Consider the following 20074-nt stretch of genomic DNA (forward strand, 5'->3'; position numbering starts at 1 on the left):
TCTCACATGTGTCGGACTTTGGAAGTTGCTTAACAATTTGGATTTTTTCGCATTCATTCTCTCCAAATAGTCTTTCAACAATTAACATGGGCAACTCTAACCTGTGAGTGCCTTAATTTTAAGAATACAGTCACTTGTATTAGAATTTGTAATCATTTCCATTTAATTGGTACACATCTTTTGTGATTTAAAAGTTGTGCATTAAAAAAAATCTCATGGAGTGTATAAAAATATAAACCAGAGACAAGCTGTTTTGATATACATTTGCTACATGTAAAGTTAAAATATACCCAGTGAATCATGAATTTAATTGATTACTAGGAATTCATTCTATTTCAGTGGGTGGATTACCCCCTTGCATGTGTAATTCTCAATGGTGGGAATTTAACAGAAACATATTAGTTTTTTAAATAGACACAGTATAGATCTGGTTACTGACTTGTAAATCTTAATGATTGTAAAGACAGACAGACCCAATTAGAACCTATTAAACAATAAAAATGATTTTAACATGCCATAAAAAGAGTACACTAATGGATTGGAGGAGAGTTATTACTATACATTTGATTGCATTATTTATGAAGTATACTCTAGAAACATGAAGGCCTGAGGAAATAAAATGTCTAATGTTTTTGTGAAGTCAGACATGAAAGTTACACATATTTATGATGTACGTGAATGTACAAGCCAGCCTAAATCAATAATCTGACAATCTTGGGTTCAATGAGAGTACATAGATTGTATTGAACACTTCATCATGCTATTCAGGTACAGTTTGTTAAGGAAACTCAATAGATTAAGCAACATTTATGGCACATGTATATATATATGTAATTTATTAGAGTTCACGGGTACTCCATTAGCCTTGCAAATTTCCGTGTTTTAATCTATATACAGAGATTCAGGTTGCTTCTCTGTATATACAGGTACACTTTATGTACCGGTGTACTATTGTTTGTTTTGGTGACATCACAAAGGCAACAGATGAATGTATGAGGCACGTGATAAGAAATAATTTGGCAGACGTGTTTGACCATTTAAAAATGTGGTGGGTTGGACTCACGTATTTAATAAAGTTGAGAGTATGACGTGTCATGTTTGAATGGAGTCAGTTTCCTGTGCACACGACTTTACTAAAAATTGTGACTGTTCACTAGGATGTTAATAAAAATATGTTAGTGATGTAATTGGCGTGAAAACACCTGTCCTAAACTACCTGTAGCAGTTACCTGAGATGAACTCTTCAGCTAATTTTTGGAATTACTTACAAAGCATTTCTAGAGGTTTGTTATGATCATTCATACAATTTGAGTGCAAGTAATTGTGTAAAAAATGACTAGGCAAATTTAAAATTCCTTTCATGTAATTATTTTGATATTGAAAATATGGGAATGTCTGTGGGTTACACTTTCATTTTGAGACTTGTTTATATTGAACTTTAAGTGGAATTTCCAGTAATATCCTTACTGGGTGTTTGTTAAGATAGTTCATACTGCTTTATCTTTGTAGGAAAAGATTGTCACCACAGAAGGAAGTAGAGTGAGATAACAGTGTTTTTAATGAAGTTCTCCCAACATGGGAACAAAGGTGCAAGCCCTGCAACTCTGGTGTAAGAAACAGACTGACGGGTACCGCGACGTGGAAGTCATCAACATGACATCCTCATGGAAGAGTGGCCTGGCTTTCTGTGCAATCATCCATCGGTACCGCCCGGACCTCATGTAAGTTAAAACAGCAGCAAAAAATTCAGACGTGTCATTCGAAATGAGTTTAGCTACAGTCATTAAAAACTGCCTAAGGCTTTAATCAAATTAATAATAGCTTAAAGTAATGTATAACTTTTTTTAATTTTCTCCAGACTGTATATTAAATAGGAGTAATTCTTACCAGCTAATGCTAATATTACATTGACTAAATGATTATGTGATGATGTTACAAGAGGACCCTAAGTATATATAAATATTTTTTTTAAGATAAGTGTCTTTCTCACAATATATTGCTGCTGAAATAGTTTATATATGTATTTTGCTTCAACATGTTTTTAAAAACACCAAATAATCTCTTAAGTGTATTATGCAGTTGTTAGTTGCTCAGTTATTTAATTTGCATAGCATGCATTTTTGTGGGGAGCCGTGAACACTGGTTTATACAGTGTTCACCAAGGCCAGAAAATCTTTTTGTACAATACTGCACAGATGATTGACAAATAGGATATTTTTCAGCTTTTCTATATATAGATAAGATTTCGGCCTTGAATCTGCATTACATTCATTGCAGTATATGTTTTGGTTTTTTTTTTTTTTTTTTTTTTTTTTTTTTTTTGTTGCTTTTTGCAATCATCTTTTTTTTGAAGGGGGGGAGGGGCAAAAAGAGAATTAATTATAAATGTTAATATATATTTTGATTATAGTGATTAACTTTGTAATTATCAAAATTAAGCTAAAACACAGAACTTAGGTAGGTATATGATATCTAAATATCGGTGAACTGTTAATTGACAGAAGCAGACAATGGCAGTACATTGAATCCAATACAAGTAGTATGCCATATGTGGGATGTCCAAAAGAACAAAACATTCATTGTCTGCATTGATAATGCAGTTTGTTTAAAACCCACACACATTCCTCATCAAATGTTTTAATTAGTATAATTAACTGCATGCCAGACATGCCAAAAGATTTTCTGAAAGTTGGCACAGAATTTCTGGCTGTGTTTTTGGTGTTTTATTCCATGATTATTTTTTTAAGCGTATGGCTTGACTTTGGGTCAATAATGAATTGTTATGTTATTTGCACTCTTGATTAACATATCTTTATGCAGACATGTATATATAGAATACCATTCAATAAAAGTAAATTAAGCTACAGAGAAAATATAGTCTTTATTTGGGTGTAAAATAGATCATTTAATATTGACAGTTAATGTTAACATGATTATACATGTGAAATAGCATGTAAAATTAAACTGATATTGTTGACAGCCTACCATTGATACAAGAGGAAAGATAATACAGCCATTGTCAGTTTGTTAACTTCATTCATTGCTTATTTCAGTGATTATGATGCTCTTGCCAAAGAAAATGTCCTGGAAAACAATAGCTTGGTTTGTACATATACATTTCCTGTTTTATTAATTGATTATTTGACTAATTAGATAGAGTTCATGTGGAATTTCATAGTCTGGCTTTTGGTTTATTTACTGGTTTTATTGTATCAGGCATTTGATGTGGCAGATAGAGAGCTAGGTATTCCAGCCTTGCTGGATGCTCCAGATATGGTGGCCATTAAAGTTCCAGACAAACTGAGTGTGGTGACCTATGTGTCGCAGTATTACAATTACTTTCACAACAAGCCACAATGTAAGTTTATATGTGTGTTGAAGCATTACAGTTTCTTTCACAACATGCCACAATTTAATTTTATTTAATTTGTGTCACAGCATTGCAATTCCATTCACATAAATAAATTGATATGCTATGTCTAAGTATACACAATATTTAAAGCCACAATGTACGTATGATAAGTATGTGTTAGTATTACAACAATCCACAGCATAATTAATATGGGTGTTACAGGAACTACAATATTGTTCATCATGCTTATATAAGCAGATTTCTACAGCGTTGAAGTTGCATTTATGGCAAGTGGGTTGTAACAATTATGTTTGCTACATGCACATAATAAATTATGCATATCAGTATTTTCCATTTCCTTACCACCTTTGATTCAGGTTTTACTTTTCATAAATTAGTGCCTTCTAAACAATCAGACATGAGCAATGTTCTGAGATTCCAAATAAATATGACTTTTTGGATTAAGATGGGTGGAATTTTAAGGAGTACAAATTCGTCAATAGGATAAACTTCCAGTATGAGATGACATGCTCATACACAAGTGGTACCTAAATGTTAAATATTCATATTTTTTGCATCAGAACCAGCTTAGCATAGGAAATTTTGGTCATTTTCACTAAGATTAATTGATATGTGGTGGTCATGCAAGGTTGATTACTGTTGCTTAAATAGCTCAGTTGGTAGAGCACCTGACAAGTGTTGACTAGAGTACAGGTGGCCCAGGTTCCAATCCTGGGTCCGCTGTCATAAATCATGCTGAAGTCTGAGAATGTCTGGTCTGTCACATATATATCCAAATATCTAAACTGTTGAAAAAATTTCCTACATTAGTGATTTTGTGCAATCTTTGAGTTTCAAGTTTAGGGAATTTTATGATTACATCAATGATTGTTTGCAATCTTATAATTTGTAGTAGGTGGACCTGGAGTGAAGAAGTCCGTAAAGAGGCATCAGGAAATAGACAAATCAGGTCCGGAAGCTAAGCGACAAACACTGGTCTCTGTCAATGACTCCCCGGTAAGACTCCATTAATCCCAGGGACTTCTGATATATTTACAGTGCTGTTGCTTTCTGTTTTCTTTAAATTTTGTTTTGACACTGAAGTTCATTTCAAGGACAAAATTCTTTTTGGAATATGATTTTTTTAAAGAAATACATCATTTCAAAAATTTATCAGACTAAAATACATAGAAAGACTTGCAATTATTTTGGGATAAAAATTCAAATCATTTTAATGTAAAATGTAAGTTATGTTTTTTAGATTGAAAAAAAAAGTATATAAATAAAACCATTACCTATGCACATAGGAAGTCTTAGTTTACATCTCTGCAAACATTCTTAAGCTGAATCACATTAATTGTGTTGAAATTTAGTCTGCCATGGTACCTTGGGTGGTCTTTATTGCCAACATCTAAGAATTTCAATTATGATGTTCTTATTACCTATCTTTTTTATAAGCCCTGATTTATAATACTATTGTTTATTTAACACTTTACACAATTCTTTTTACAGGCCAAAGAGAAACAAGTGTCTATGGGGGATAAGTGTGGAATTTGTAAGAACAAAGTGTTTTTACTGGAGAGACATATTGAAAATGGGAAGCTTTATCATAGATCTTGTTTTCGTAAGAGTGAACTGTCTCCTACTGCAAAAATTCTCAAAAAACCGGACTCTGAGAAATCAGATCAAAGTCGTTCACACGATTCAGAGAAGCCGGACTTCTGGAGAAGGCGCGCTGATGCTAAGAAAAATGAGCAAATCAAGAAAGAGGAGCCAAAAAAAGAACTGAAAGAAAAACATGATACAAGAACAAATAAAGCTAAATCCCTAAATTTCTCCCTTCATAACAGTGATGAACACAAATCAAGTCCTAGTGGAGTTACACACAGACAAGAAGAAAAAATGGATACTTCTGACTTAAGTGGCGATCATGAGGTGAAATCGAGAGTCGAAGCCAACTCCAATAGACCTGTACCTAAAGCTCGAAATGTGATATCATCAACAGGAAAAATTGATTCATCAGATAAAAATCAAAATGAAGTAGAAAAACGTACCTCTGTTCCAAAATTTGAGTTCAGATCCAAAATTGTGTCCGCTGCCCCAAAGGCATGCGTTGTATCTAAAATTGACACAGACAATTCCAAGCCAGAACCCTCAACAAGACACTCTGCTCCATCCAAGCCTTCGTCTCTCTCTGAATCTCCTCGAAGTTCTAAGTCTCATCAAGATGGTTCACCCCCTCCCTTACCTAAAAATCATCCACCTCACTTGCCAGTTACCTCCAAAAAAGAATCTCCAGTATCTGAGAAGAAATCTTTGTCACCGCCTTCTGTGAAATCTCCATTATCCAGTGCTGAAGTCTCTCCCAAACAAGATAGATTGTCTGAACTGTTAGCGAAAGACAACCAGAGTAGTCAGGGTAAATGGGAAGGGTTATCTTCCACAAATCAGGAATCCACACCTTTCTCTAGTAGTAATACAAAACAGGAATCTCATGCAGTTAGAAAACCTAAAGACATTAATATAAGTGATGTAAGGACAGGTAGCAGCTCTGAGCCAGTAGCTGTGTTAATGAGCCCAGTGAGTCCTGAACCACATGATCCTCAGGTCTTGGGTGGCTTATTGAAAAACTTAGCAAATGTTCGTCGTAGGAAGGATTCCAGTGAAGATGTGACATCTCCAAAGGCTAAAGATGAGCAAAGTAAAAATATAGATTGGAGAAGTAATAAAGCAAGCAGTGATACAAGAAAGGAAGTCAAAAGCCATGTATCCAGAGAGGTGAATGGAAAGACAGAGACCAGAGCTGATAAGGCCAAATCTGTGGATATTCTGTCAGAGAAAAAGTCATTCTTCAGCAACAAAAAAGAATCTGATAAGCCTGTGAAGAAGGACTTAACTGTCAGTGATGAAGAACCAGCATGGAAGAAAGCTTTGGAAGAACGTAAGAAAAAGAAACAAAGACCAAAATCTGCAGATTTGCTATCAAACAAAAAAGAGGAAAAAAGTTCAAGAAGTGTAGTGTCTATGGATGTGACGCAAGTTAAAGATGAAAGACCAGCATGGCAGATAGAAGCGGAGAAGAGAAAGGCAGCGCGACAAGGGGGATATGTGGACCCAGAAAAGGCAAAAGATAGCACTACTGAAACTTCAGTCAAAACAGAGGTTAGCGAAGTTACAAAACGTCTCATTACTCCAGGATTGATACCCAAGGATGAACCAAAAGTATCTGAGCCAGAGAAAAAGATAATATCTGTCGGGAAAAAGTTTGAATTTAAATTGCATGACCATGAAAAGGAGAAGAAAGTCACAGAGAAACCCCCTCGTCCACCCCCAATGAGCCCCACATCACTACACAAGTCTCATCATGGACTCTCTCCTGCTGTCTCCCATAAACTAGCCTCCACCAAGAAAACACCAGCCCCATTGAGGCCAACCATGCCCAGAACAGAGATCAAAACATTTGTAAGTTTTCTTCATACATACCTTTCCTTAAAATTTTCCCTCAAGTTTGAATAGTTTAAAACATGAAAGGAAAATATGTTTATTTTTAAAATTGTTCAATGAAAGCAAAAATAATGTAAAGATTCAAATCTTGAAAAAATATGGATCTTTTGGATAGATGTAAATGGAGGTTCTGAAATCAGTTGTGCTGGTAAGAACACTTAATTAGTTGTAGTTTTTTTTGTGGATTATTTGTTAACTCTATTAACCCTCAACATGCTTTTCATATGACCCTGTTTTTAATTTTTTTTTTATTGTATGAACAATATGTGTCAGTAACAAAAATATCTATGTATTTTTTACTAGAAATAGAATACCTGTATAATGTTATATGCAAGGGAACTCTTGGTATTTTATACTTTCTGAGATATTCCATTAAGATTTATACATAGTCAATACCTTCTTCAAGAGAATTATTTTTTCAAACTTGACCACATTATTTCAATTTACCATCTTCTATTTGAGATTAGATTTGCAAAAATCAACTGGAATTATGTCATGTAAAACTTCCACAGCTACTATAAATTGATTTTAAGTTGTTTTAATAATTATCTAATTTATATAGATTGTAGTATTAGAATTGTAATATTCTAATAATTTGTGCCTTTGTTTGAACTTAGAGAATGCTTGGATGACTGGTTTTTGAAATATTGTAGGGAGATATGAAGAGATTGTCACCCAAAGAAATTCAACATCAGCTGGCTGAAATTGACAGTCGCCTTACTGACCTAGAGATCAGAGGCAGAAGTCTGGAGGAGTCCATTAGAAAGGGTTACTATTTCTTATTGCTGTCTATCACAGCTGTGTTAGGGGTATTTCCAGTAAATATCCTCTGCTCTAGAAACCTGTATATCTACATATTTTATAATTGCACAAGTACCCAAGAGGTTGGACATGATAAACACATCTGTATCTATTATTACACATGCATGTGTTGGTTTTACCACTGGTGACAGTATTTAGCTTCTGAAATACACCTTCATTCCGAGGGCTATTCCTACATGTAACATGTTCTTGCCTTTTTATTTCAGTGCAATTGGCCATAGTGCTTTTCTGCTTGGTCACATTCATATTTTATTAACCCTCATCCTTTGCTTTCCCATCTAACAATTTCAGATCCATGCGGTCCCAAATCCAGAATCCAGCCACTATGGATAGAAAATTTCTAGGGTAAAGTGATTCAATGACACAACACATTTGGATACAAGTGCATGTTTTTTGTCCTTTGGTTTTGAGAAATGTCACTTACACTGTAATGTAAACTATGTGACTAACCCTGGTGTGAAAAATGACATTTAATCAATTTGAATTGCACTATTTAGGTGTGCTGTTTAACAAAGTTACCTTATTTAGGTACTGGTAGTTTAAGACTTTATCATCCATTATGGATCATATGTTCAATTTTATGGTAATATAAATTGGTCAAGTTCACATTTGCATGCAATATATGGTACAAAAACTGAATTTTTAATGAGTGACATCTTTCAAAATCAAATGATTTTTTGTGGCAAAATCTGTCAGTGAGGATGTTATTTTTGCTTTTCGGGTCACTATAGGTTATTGAACATACTATATAGGTCCATTGAGTTATAGAGAAAGGATATTGCATCTACTAGCACATGTACTGAGTTACTTCCCTTGGTAAGGAATTGCACATTATCCCATAGGCCACCAGTAGAGATTTTTTTTTTAATCCCTGTTCTTTCTTCCTGTTTAAGTTGAGACATTTTCTTGCTTTTTTTTTTTCAATGGACCAATTATTTGTAAATAATGAAATATATAATACATTATTTCTTTTACAGTGTAATAATACTTTAAATAAAGAAAGATACTTGTATTAAAAAAGCAAGATTATTTTCAATGTCAGAAAATATCTATATGTGAGAAAGTTATTTTCAAGGGGGGGGGGGGGGGGGAGCAATGGAGCTGACTGAATGACCATAATGTAAAAATAAAACATTATATATTGGACTGGGTGTGTGCATATAGGTGTATTGCAGAAGTTTCAATGGTACATTCAAAAATTGGAATATTGTCTCAGTATTAATCATGTTCGCATTCAGCACTAGTTTCAAGTATACATTTGTATTTTAATGGACTTTGTGTATCATTTTATGTCATTACTTTTTCTATATCCTTATGACAGAGAAATTTTCTCTGTTTGGAATAGTGGCTTTGGATGGTTGAATGTGGTAAATATCATTTCAGTATATTAACATTTACTGTAGACGTTACAGTACCAACCAGACCCAACCTGACACAAAGCAGTCCCAGAGCAGTCCTGGGGACTGCTTTCTGGGACTGCTCTGGGACTGCTAAAGCAGTCCCAGAGCAGTCCCAGAGCGGTCCCAGCAGTCCCAGCGGTCCCAGAAAGCAGTCCCAGCGGTCCCAGAAAGCAGTCCCAGCAGTCCCAGTGGGCGGGGTTAATTAATTTAATGGGCGGAGCTTACGGTCCCAGAAAGCAGTCCCAGCGGTCCCAGAAAGCAGTCCCAGCAGTCCCAGTGGGCGGGGTTAATTAATTTAATGGGCGGAGCTTACTCAGAAATGAGATTACCAATAAACAATGTAACTATAAAAGGCAGTTGAAATTGATGATGCATTTCTTTCTGAGCAGTGTCAACAAATGTTTACAATTCTCATGCAACAGTTATTTCTGAACTGTTAAAAAATAACACTAGGCGTATAGAAACAAATAATATTGAACAAAGAAGGCATTCACACCTACTAATAACCCAAATATTTAAAATCAGTTATGTGGTATATTAATTTTTCACCCAAATAAATCAATTTCTTAATTTACTGTGATTGATATTGGTTTCCATATTTATTTATTTTTTTATAGAAAGTTAAACTTGAGTTATTTATTTTCTATCAGAACTAGCTTTAAATAAATCTTATAATAATAGAATAAGACCGATTCCCGTACTATACTCTGAATGCATTTTTCTTAAGTACTGGAGCTTTTGAAAAATTCTTTGTTAAATTTTGCTGAGTATTATATTTCAGTTATGATTATTTTCACTGACTTGCCAATTTTATTATGATCGTTAGATTCTCTATGTAACAGAAAACAATAACACTCTTATTATATATAAACGTTCGAGTGTACATCTGTAAATCACGGGAATGGAACCCTCAGATTATGTTCAAAATAAATTAATCCCGAAATAAATTTATACACATTTATTGAAACAAAGATTTTTTGCAGTGCATAGATTAAAATTAGTGTCATTGTTGACCAGCGTGTTCAGTGATGTGTAACACTGATACCCAAAATAACATGCATTGACTTTCTGCTAATCTTGCCCAAAGGCGATTGAAACCTCAGGTGTTGACACCATTTTATACATCTGTATTGCTTTTTATTATTTGGCCAGGAAAACACAAACAAAACAAATAAGAAATAAGTCACAATTCCCAATATTTTCAAGTGTTTATTTATTTTTTTTTTTTTTTAAATAAATTTACTCTTTTAATTACTTGTTTATAAATCAAAAACAAATTCATAAATAAATCCCCCAATAATTGTTCACATTGTTTAAATGACTAAAGAATGGTAGAATAATTTTACTTCATTGTCATTTAAAAAATTATTAGGTTTTATTTGAGGGCGGTAAAAAAAATAGCCTGCTCTTTTTTAGCATGGTTTTAGCCTTTTCAATTTAAAAAAAATCCAGTACAGTATGTCCCTCTGAATATCTTACTGTAATGACAAGTTTGTTTGTTTTCTAAATAGTGCTAATGCAAAAATTGAGTACATAATTTGACAGCATTAATTAATTAAATAGGCCTAAATTTTAAAAAAAAAAAACACCTGTATTGAAGTTTTAATTAGCATTAATTAATTAAATAGGCCTAGATATATTTTTTTTCAGACACCTGTATTAAAGTTTAATTTAAGGAATAAAAGTCATCTCCTGACTTCCCTTTTTAACTACTTTCTTCCCTTTTTAACTACTTTCATTTTTTAAAATTAATTCTACACTACAATTGTGTAACTTTACAGCCCCTGAAGACATTTAGTAATTACATGTAAATCTATCTCTACTTATTAAAAAATTTCTAAGAAATCCTTGGGTTTTTTTTTAATTCTTTATCTTAAACACCTCTCTGCTGAAAGTAAACAAAACAACAACAGGGAGCCTGCAAATTCAGAATACACAAGGGGCGGAGCTATCATGTCACTCAGAACCTTTTTCATGCATGAGTGAACAAAGCAGTCCCAGAAAGCAGTCCCAGGGACTGCTGGGACTGCTGGGTCTGCTTTCTAGAGCAGTCCCAGAGCAGTCCCACAGCAGTCCCACAGCAGTCCCAGAGCAGTCCCAAAGCAGTCCCGGGGACTGCTTTCTGGGACTGCTTAGGTGTCAGGTTGGGTCTGGTTGGTACTGTATCTCTGTTCACTAATTATTTAAGGAAGGATACATTTCATTTGCACTAGCTTTTGATATACATTTTCAGTGGAAGATTTCAAATTATGGTAAAAAACTACTGTATCACCAACTTTGTGTTATGTCAAAAAACTACTGTAAACCAACTTTTATTTGTATGATAGTTTGGTGACCGTCTTTTAAATCGTGAATGTTTCTAGTTGCAAACCATTTAATATCATAGTAAATGTATTTATTTACCAGGTAGAATGTTTCTGCAGTTGCAAAAAAAAATAATAGTCATGAAAAGCTTTCAAAATGATGAATTGCAAATAATAGTTGGTCTACTGTATATTGACTATGTATTTTTATTGTTCATTAATTCAATATGTATCAGTATATGCATCTACAGTCATTAACTAGGAAGTTTATGGTACATGTGCTCTTAATAATGTTAATCCATAGAAAATCCTAAGCTTATGGGATTATGTTTTATTGATAATTCATTGATGATTCTCCATCAATCAATATGATTTGGACACTTCTATGAAGAAAAGAATATTTGGAAAGAAATTCAGTATTTCAGGTATACATTTGGCAGACATCATATACACATCCAAGCGATCCTTGACTAATCTAAATCATGGTGATTTTTATCAAATATATTTGCCACAATTGTAACATTATACTGCTATGAAGACTAGCCAATCACTCTATATAATAGCATAATTATAAGTAGCACGAGTGTGTTACAAAAGCAAGTTAATCACATATTTTGTATTTTTTTTAATCACATATATACACTGGAGGAGATTCTAACTGCGTTAAGTCCTGTTGTTTTGGGCCCTCTTTCATACTGTTCACATGTATCATTTATACTTGTAGATCACAGTGAGGAAGAGGATGAAGGGCTGATGATAGAATGGTTCAATCTCGTCAACGACAAGAACGAACTCGTCCGAACAGAGGCTGATCTTATTTATGTGTAAGTAGACCATTGTGGTGAATGGTAATAACTATGATTAATTAACTGATTTCTGTAATTGTATGCTAATGAGGCTATAAGAATATTCTGGGGTTAAGTTATTTTGTTTTACTCACCATGCACCTACAGACTAATGATTTGATCCTCCATAAGAAAGCAAAATAATTGTAGTTTGGACACAATTTCTGTGTAACATAGTGTGATACACAGTGAAGTACATGAAATAAATGTCTGATATTGTGTTATTGTAGATCTAGAGCACAAGAACTTGAGGATCAACAGCATAGAATTGACAGGGAGCTTCGAGAACTCCTCACTAAAGAAGGTAAGAGTTTCTGTCATTGTGCCTCTGCTGTTGAAAATGCTATCCATGTTCACCTACACATGTATCCTGATTAATTCAGGGTTTCTGAATCACGAAGTTATAATGCTTTATCAGAATTTCCAGTGAATATAATTTTGAGAGCAAAAATGACATTCTGTGATTAGACCAACATCTGTTTATTTATTACTCTCTGAATTAAAAGAAAAAAAAACAAAAATTTCAATTTATTTTTGTCATGGCAGGATGGCATGTATTGATAAATGTTTGCTACATATTTATATTAAATTATAATATCATTGCTTAGCTGCACTTCCTCCTTTTCAATTGATAAGCTCATGACAGTTTAATGATCAATATGTTTAACTTCCTTTACTTGAGAAGTTTTGGAGTGATCTTTGATAGTTAGTAAGTAGTGTGTTATTGTTTTAACAGAGGACAGAAAAACGGAGGAGGACAAAGAGCAGGAGGAGTTACTCCTCCAGCAACTGGTGGACGTGGTCAACCAGAGAAGTCTGATAGTGGACTGTCAGGACGAGGACCGCATCAGGTACTGCTCAGATTGGCTGGTCAGGGAGCTGGGTAACGACTGGACAAGATCACTTATCACTGTGCAATGTTCATCGGGTGTTGTTTGATACTGAATCAAGTTCATGCTAAGCTACTCTATAAACAAAATGATTTTATTTTTATGCACATGACTGTAGGTCAGTGTTAATATATTTTATATTTGTTTGTTTATATACAACTGTTACTTTGGTCACCAAAAATGGCAAGGTTTGTTACCGATTGTCTACAAATATTAGTTGGGTTAAGGACCAAAACTCTAAGTATGGAAATACACTGTACAGTCAAACCTTGTTATCTTGAACCCAATGGGATAGAGAAAAAACTTACATAGATATCGGACGATTCAAGACTGAGGTTAGAATACATAAAAGTGATTAGGACTTAGATAGCAAATATGTGTGATTTCTCAGAGTGTTATTTTGGTCCAAGGCAAAAAAATTACATGTATAATATATACCAGTAGATCTCCAGTATGTTCAAGATTAATGTTACTGCTTCAGGACAATGGCAGATGTACTCAAAGTTCTAGGAAAAAAAGACTTTACCAACATACTGTATCTATGTATTTTTTAGTGATGACAATCCCAATGCAGAATAGATTACAGTTTTTGTATCTGATTACCATCGTTCTGACTGAGTAACCAGTTAACCGGCCACAAATTGCCATTCCTAGTATTTTTCAATTTTAGCTGAAGGATAATGTTTGACAATTAGATCTGTTTAATTACAGATATGAGGAAGAGGACCGTGATATTGCAGAAATTTTAGCCAAAAAAGGTGAGTTCTTCAAAAAATGCTCAGCTTGATAGATGAAAAGTTTGGATTTCATTTGCTTCTAATACTAAAACTTCAGTGCTGATAGCGTACTACATTTGAAATTTCTAGTTTTGCACTTGCTTTTACTCATAACTTAAATTTTCTTTTTAGTAGAAGAAAAATTGCAAAGATTTTCATGAACTTACCATGGGCTTTTATGCATATATTCATTAAGTCATGCAGTAACTGTGTACACATTGTTTTAGGATTTTTGAAAGCAAAGAATTGGTAAATTTTGTTTACCCCTGTTTATCCAGTATATCTGCATTAATTAATACAGTACTATTTATTATGTTTACAAACCAACTCACTAAAAATAACTTTGCACCAGCTAGTTTTGTGTTCACCTACCCTCAATGTTAAGTTGGGAGGAGGACGGTGCCCAGAAAGTGCATCCAATTTTTTAAAATAAAATATATTAAAGGGGGAAAATCTTGAGAAAAATAAAATATAGTTTGAAGTTCACCTGAGGTCAGGATGGGGTCAACTGTGGGGTTCCATAGTTTAGCGTAGGAATATAAGACTCACTCAAGAACAAAACTTTCAGGTTCGTCATCCCTTTGAACACTCATATAAAATCTTTCTTTAATGATCATGATTTTCCAAATGAGATCCGAATCATAATTCAGATGCAAACAATTTCAGCATACCTTGAAGTGCGAAATTTGACAGAAATTGTCTTTTAACTTAGCATTTTTTATTGAATCATTGTCATGAATCCCAGTGAGAGTTATCTTTCTTATCAGAGGGTCAGTGAACCTTAAGTTGTTAAGTGCATGCAAGCATCATTATATACTGCAAAAAGAATTTTAGAGGTTAAAAGGATTTTTCACAAGAAAGGTTGATTAACAGTGAAGCTTTGTTTTTTTGGTGACATTGCATTTGTTTGGTGGTGACAAGTTGCATTTGTTTGTTTGATGAATGTTACTTTCAATAGTATAGTGACGTGTGCTTATTGTAGGGTTTGGTGTATGTGAAGCAGGCTTGGGGTAATGCTAAATGTAATGGTAATGCATTGCAATGCATTACTTGAACTCAAAGTAATGCTAGTAATGTGTAATGCCCAAAAAATTGCATTACATGTAATTGTAATGCATTACTTTCTCAAATCCAGAGTAATGCTGGCATTACATAGCATTACAAAGCATTATTTTGTATATGCCTATTTTGAAAAAATAAGAATTGACATGACAACTATTGTTTAGATTAAATGATTTTTTAAATGATAGAAATGAATGAAAAAAGGTTAACCTATCTAAATAAACTCTCTGTATCTATTTAAATACACTTTATATTCTGTTGAAAGTACAATTACCATACATTAAATTTTCATATCTATTTTAGATAACATTTAATTTCAAAGAATATTTAAAAGAGTTTTAAAAAATTCCTTTAACAAAATAATTCTGGGATGAGATACACTAATTAATGTACATTGTAAACTGATAATTGCCACCTTTTGAATAGTGTCATCAAAACACACAATGCCACTAGGGTTGGGTAACAATTAAAACAAAGTATTGTTTTGAGAACCCAAAACCAGTCCCTTTCCCTGGCTGTGTTTATGAAACATTAATTAATTGAGCTGGTTTACTTTGAGCTGACCATGACAAATCCATTGTACCAAAAGGAATAGAAGACAGGCATTCTACTTTTAGCAGAGCAAAATGTACATACTGTCCAACCCTTTTTAAAAGTTTGTCTATGCATTAATTTTTTTTCATAAAATACCAGATCGAAACGATCTATTTCTTATTAATTTAGATAGTTTTTGGGAGGGGTCAAAGTGCCCCAGAACTAAATTGCTTTATGACATCAATATAGTTGCACAAAAAAGTGCATACTTTACGTTTTTATCTTATTGGCAATTGAAAAGTTCGAACTTCTTATGAATAATAAAAAAAATATGTAAGTTATTTACAGTGTAATAAAAACAAGTACTTGAAATCAAATTTGAATTAACATTCAAGTTAAGTTTTGAATGGGTGCATGTTAATGAAAATAGTTGCACGTTTTGTATTTCTATTTTTGAAAAACCCCAAAGGTAATGGTAATTGTAATGCATTACTTTGCTAAAGTAATGGTAATGTAATGCATTACTTAAGAAATTAGAGTAATGGTAATGGTAATTAAATGCCCAAATTCTTGAAGTAATGGTAATGTAATGCATTACTTTATAATGTAATTCGCCCCAAGCCTGATGTGAAGTCATCAATTTATACAAGTAGTGACATATGTGCTGAAAATGTATTGTAATGAGAAAAAAAAAAATCAGTCTTCCTTTAATTTACATCCATTGGTTAATATGCAAATTTCAATTTAAATTTATTTAATAAAATTACTTTTAGGTTAAATATTCTAAATTTAAATTAATTACTTGCCATCTGCAAGTATAGTTTAATAATTTTTGTTCAATAAAAAGTTATGTAATCATATTTAAGTTTACATTAGAAATTAGTATTGGACTTATATAATAAGGATTGTAAAAAGGGTTTACCTCATGAATTTGTATAGCTTAGTATTGTGTCTGCCTGCAGTATATCATATATCAAACTTCATGTGCATTTCTTATGTAAAAGACAGTGGTTATTATGTATCACAAATTTATGAACTGAAGAAAACAGCTAGTGGTCTTTAATTGTAACATAAAATGATTTCAATAAGCATTTTATTTTATCATTCTGATGAAGATATCAACTGATAGTTAAGATAACAGATTTTAGGGGGTAAGGATGTGTTATCAAATGTCTTTAACTGTTCTTGATATACTTCAGAGTTCTGTAAGAAAACACCACCAGAAAATTCCACAGAGGAGGTCAGGGAAAAAACTAAGGAAGAAAAGAAAGCAGAAAAGAAAAAGAAGAAGAAACACAAAAAAGAGAAGAAAAATAAGAAAGAAGTGGAATAACTCATTGACCATGTAGACAGTTGTATAAGATCAGTCCTTAGGTAACAGCTGACGGGCATCGTTGTTGTATGTTAACTTATTTTGACTTTTGATAGAATTAATACCCGGTAACTGAATGTGAAAAAAATTGAGAATAACACTTTATTCTTTTACCATCAGAGGATTTGTAAGGTCAGACAGTGAGTGCGAGCTGGTGAAGTCATGGATTTTTGAGAAAGAAATCAGAACAGTTTTTACATCATATCTTTGAGTGAATGTGATATCATAGATTTATATATAAATTTCTGTTAGTTATCTCTCAGTCGTATGGTGATGTGATGAAACTAACATTAGCATTCCATGTTTCTGTTACATCTTAGTAAACATTGTATATTTAGATGGATGTTGATACAAGTATTTTAAATATGAGATTTATTGTTTTAAAAAAATATAACAAAGATTTCTCTTTATAAAAACAAATCCAAGCACAATTATGCACACATTCCATGTTTAAATGTTTTTAAACTGCAAGCCAAATTCTACTTGAGTCACCAGATAAAAATCCCTTCCTTGTTTTAATTTTTATGATGTAGTTTAGCTTCCTTAGAACATATACATGTATCTACTGCGTGATTATTAACAAATTATTGCCAGGCTAGAGCCAGTACAAATTATAAATCTGTTTTTGACATAGTTAAGTTTATTAGACAATACATTCCACTTAAAGTCATTTTATTTTCCTATAAATTGCAAACAACATGTTTATTGTGAAATAATATATGTTGAAAATTTATATATATTATTCAAATTAAGTATGTATTTGAAATGTAGATCATTCTCTGAAACTTTTATACTGTTAAACATGCTATAGCCTAAAGGCTGTGAAATGTGTTGAGGGTGAAAAAATGTTTTGATATATATGTACATTTAAATATTTCAGTATATTTTATTTGAAACTATTCTATAAGAAACTGTTTATATTCTAACATTCCATTTCTACATTGCCCAAAATTATTTGCATTGACAATATTTTCTCATCAAAATAGATTTATGAAAGAAAAAGTATTTGAATGTTGCAAGTGAATATTTTTTGAATCTGAGCATTATTATACTTCCCAAGGATTTTCACAGCCATTCATATTTTGTGTACATAGTAGACAGTAACTTGATATGATGTGTGCTAGTAGGATAACGTAGGTGCTAAATTGTTAAACTAGTCAACAAATAAACTTGATAAAAATATGTTCCTGTCAGCACAACATTCATTGAGAGAAGAAACTGCTGGTCAGTTTCAACTCACATTTCGACCACATTATATGAATCATGCAGATATCTATGTATGCAAGTTGTTTCCAGTTGTTCTGTGCAGTGAAGCAGATGTTATCTCAAAGAGACTGGGAATCTTTTTTTTTTTTGATTTTCTGTTTTTTAACATGCAGATACATGTAGATATTTTAACAGAGATATTGTTTTCCTTCGAGTCTGAGTATTATATAACCAGTTACTTCATGTAGTGGTTCAAGTGTAGCTGTACTAATGTTTGATGACTGTTTTATTGTAAAAATATCCACACGCTAGCCAGCAAAGAACAAATTTTATATGCTATGCAATGTTTTGTATTTTATCCTGAGCTTTAAGTTTCAATAAAAAAAGACTGTTTTTGGTGCCATTATTATATATATATATATATATATATATATATATATATATATATATACATGTACCTGTATATACATGTCATTTGTGGCCTCAAGGACTGATGTTCAAATCATGAAATTATATCCCCCTTTGAGGGGTAGGGTATAGTACACTGTATGCTAGTACCTCAATTATTATGTGCAGCTCTCTTCATGCCTATTCATCTATTTATTTCTGTAGATCCAATTTTAATAAAAGCAGTTAGCTTTGTACATGTACCCAGCTAGTCAGAAGTGGAACATGTATCCAAACCAAACTTGCAAATACCGGTACAGTATTTATGGAAGCTCTTCTGATACTGATATATTAATAATCTGATGCTGCATTGGACTTACAGTTCAAGCTTTATTAGCTCACCTGATCTGAAAGCTCAAATGAGCTCTTATGATCACCCATCCATCATCTGTCCGTCTATCTTTCCGTCCGTCTGTAAACTTTTCACATTTTCAACTTCTTCTCAAGAACCACTGGGCCAATTTTAAGCAAAGTTGGTACAAAGCACCCTTGGGTGAGGAGGAGTTTAAATTGTTAAATTGAAGGACCAAGCCCCCTTACAAGGGGAGATAATCTAGAGAAGACAAAACTAGGGTGGGGTCATTAAAAAATCTTCTCAAGAACCAGTTGGCCAGAAAAGCTGAAACTTTTGTGGAAGCATCCTTTGGTAGTGTAGATTCTAAATTGTTCAAATCATGACCCGCGGGGGTATGGCGGGGCCACAAAAGGGAATCAAATTTTTACATTGAAATATATAGGAAAAATCTTTAAAAATCTTTTTCTCAAGAACCAGTGGGCCAGAAAAGCTGAAACTTATGTGGAAGCATCCTGGGATAGTGTAGATTCTAATTTGTTCAAGTCATGTCCCCCGGGCTTTGTTGGAGCCACAATAGGTATTACATGGGGGAAAATCTGGTGAAGAACAGCAGGGCCAAAGTTACTAAGGTGAGCGTTGTAGCCCATGGGCCTCTGGTTGACCTTAGTTAACGATAGTTGTTTTTGCCTGCTATAACCTTTATTGCATCAAATTTCAAAGATTACATAGCTCATCTCAATGAATGTTATCTATAAGCAAATCCAAGGTCTCGCACTTAATCTGTGTTCTTGTAGTGTGCATCCCTAGATGCAAAATTTAAGCAAGTTTCACCTGGGAATGGACTTGCCCCAAAAATATTTCTGTTTAGTCATCTGGTAAATGTTAGCAAGATTCAGCATCTGAACCAAGTCTGGTAGGCCTTGTTAAGCACCATAATTCTAATACAACTATTTTGTAAAACGCATTTTGATTGGCTAAGCTCTAATTGAGCATGAGTTAAATGAGCATTAATGAGGGGGAAAGGTTTGGAATAGAACAACACCAAAATGCAACACTTTGCTACATATTTCATGTTTAAAAAACTCAACAAAGTGATATATAAACAAAGAAAATGAATAAATTGCATTCGAACGGAAATAACTTAGTTTTACATTTGTTATTTGTGACCATTAATGCTGATCTAATCCATTTTACTGGTAAAACTCGTTTTCCAACCTTTAAATTGGCATTAAATGGTTGCAGATAACAATTAAATGAGAAGACAAT

The 20074-nt window shown here is 33.1% G+C and overlaps 1 protein-coding gene across 2 annotated transcripts; it reads left to right on the forward strand.

Moving 5' to 3' along the window:
• Nucleotides 1-1137: 1137 nt before the first annotated feature.
• LOC133184123 (MICAL-like protein 2) lies at nucleotides 1138-18459 on the forward strand. 2 transcript variants are annotated; one of them, XM_061318988.1, is made up of 13 exons: nucleotides 1138-1283; nucleotides 1510-1721; nucleotides 3054-3102; nucleotides 3217-3358; nucleotides 4266-4369; nucleotides 4865-6814; nucleotides 7510-7624; nucleotides 12106-12205; nucleotides 12457-12530; nucleotides 12963-13077; nucleotides 13828-13874; nucleotides 14120-14141; nucleotides 16688-16710. In XM_061318988.1, coding segments are annotated over exons 2-13 (2865 nt in total). In that variant the 5' UTR covers nucleotides 1138-1283; nucleotides 1510-1575; the 3' UTR covers nucleotides 16689-16710. The 2 variants fall into 2 exon arrangements, with proteins under 2 accessions (XP_061174972.1, XP_061174971.1); XM_061318987.1 differs by lacking the exon at nucleotides 14120-14141 and having other exon boundaries at nucleotides 16688-18459.
• The last annotated feature ends 1615 nt before the right edge of the window (nucleotides 18460-20074 follow it).

This window comes from Saccostrea echinata, unplaced genomic scaffold (genome assembly GCF_033153115.1).
Source record: "Saccostrea echinata isolate AGI-Se365-2 ecotype Australia unplaced genomic scaffold, CSIRO_AGI_Sech_v1 ptg000010l, whole genome shotgun sequence".
Lineage (NCBI taxonomy): Eukaryota > Metazoa > Mollusca > Bivalvia > Ostreida > Ostreidae > Saccostrea > Saccostrea echinata.

What these genes read in the sequence shown, in the direction of transcription:
- LOC133184123 (XM_061318987.1), top strand. Translation starts at nt 1,576, where the DNA reads ATGGGAACAAAGGTGCAAGCCCTGCAACTCTGGTGTAAGAAACAGACT. An exon ending in TCCTGGAAAACAATAGCTTG is followed by an intron (nt 3,103 to 3,216) that starts GTTTGTACATAT and finishes TTATTGTATCAG; the next exon opens with GCATTTGATGTGGCAGATAG. An exon ending in AGAAATTTTAGCCAAAAAAG is followed by an intron (nt 13,875 to 16,687) that starts GTGAGTTCTTCA and finishes GATATACTTCAG; the next exon opens with AGTTCTGTAAGAAAACACCA.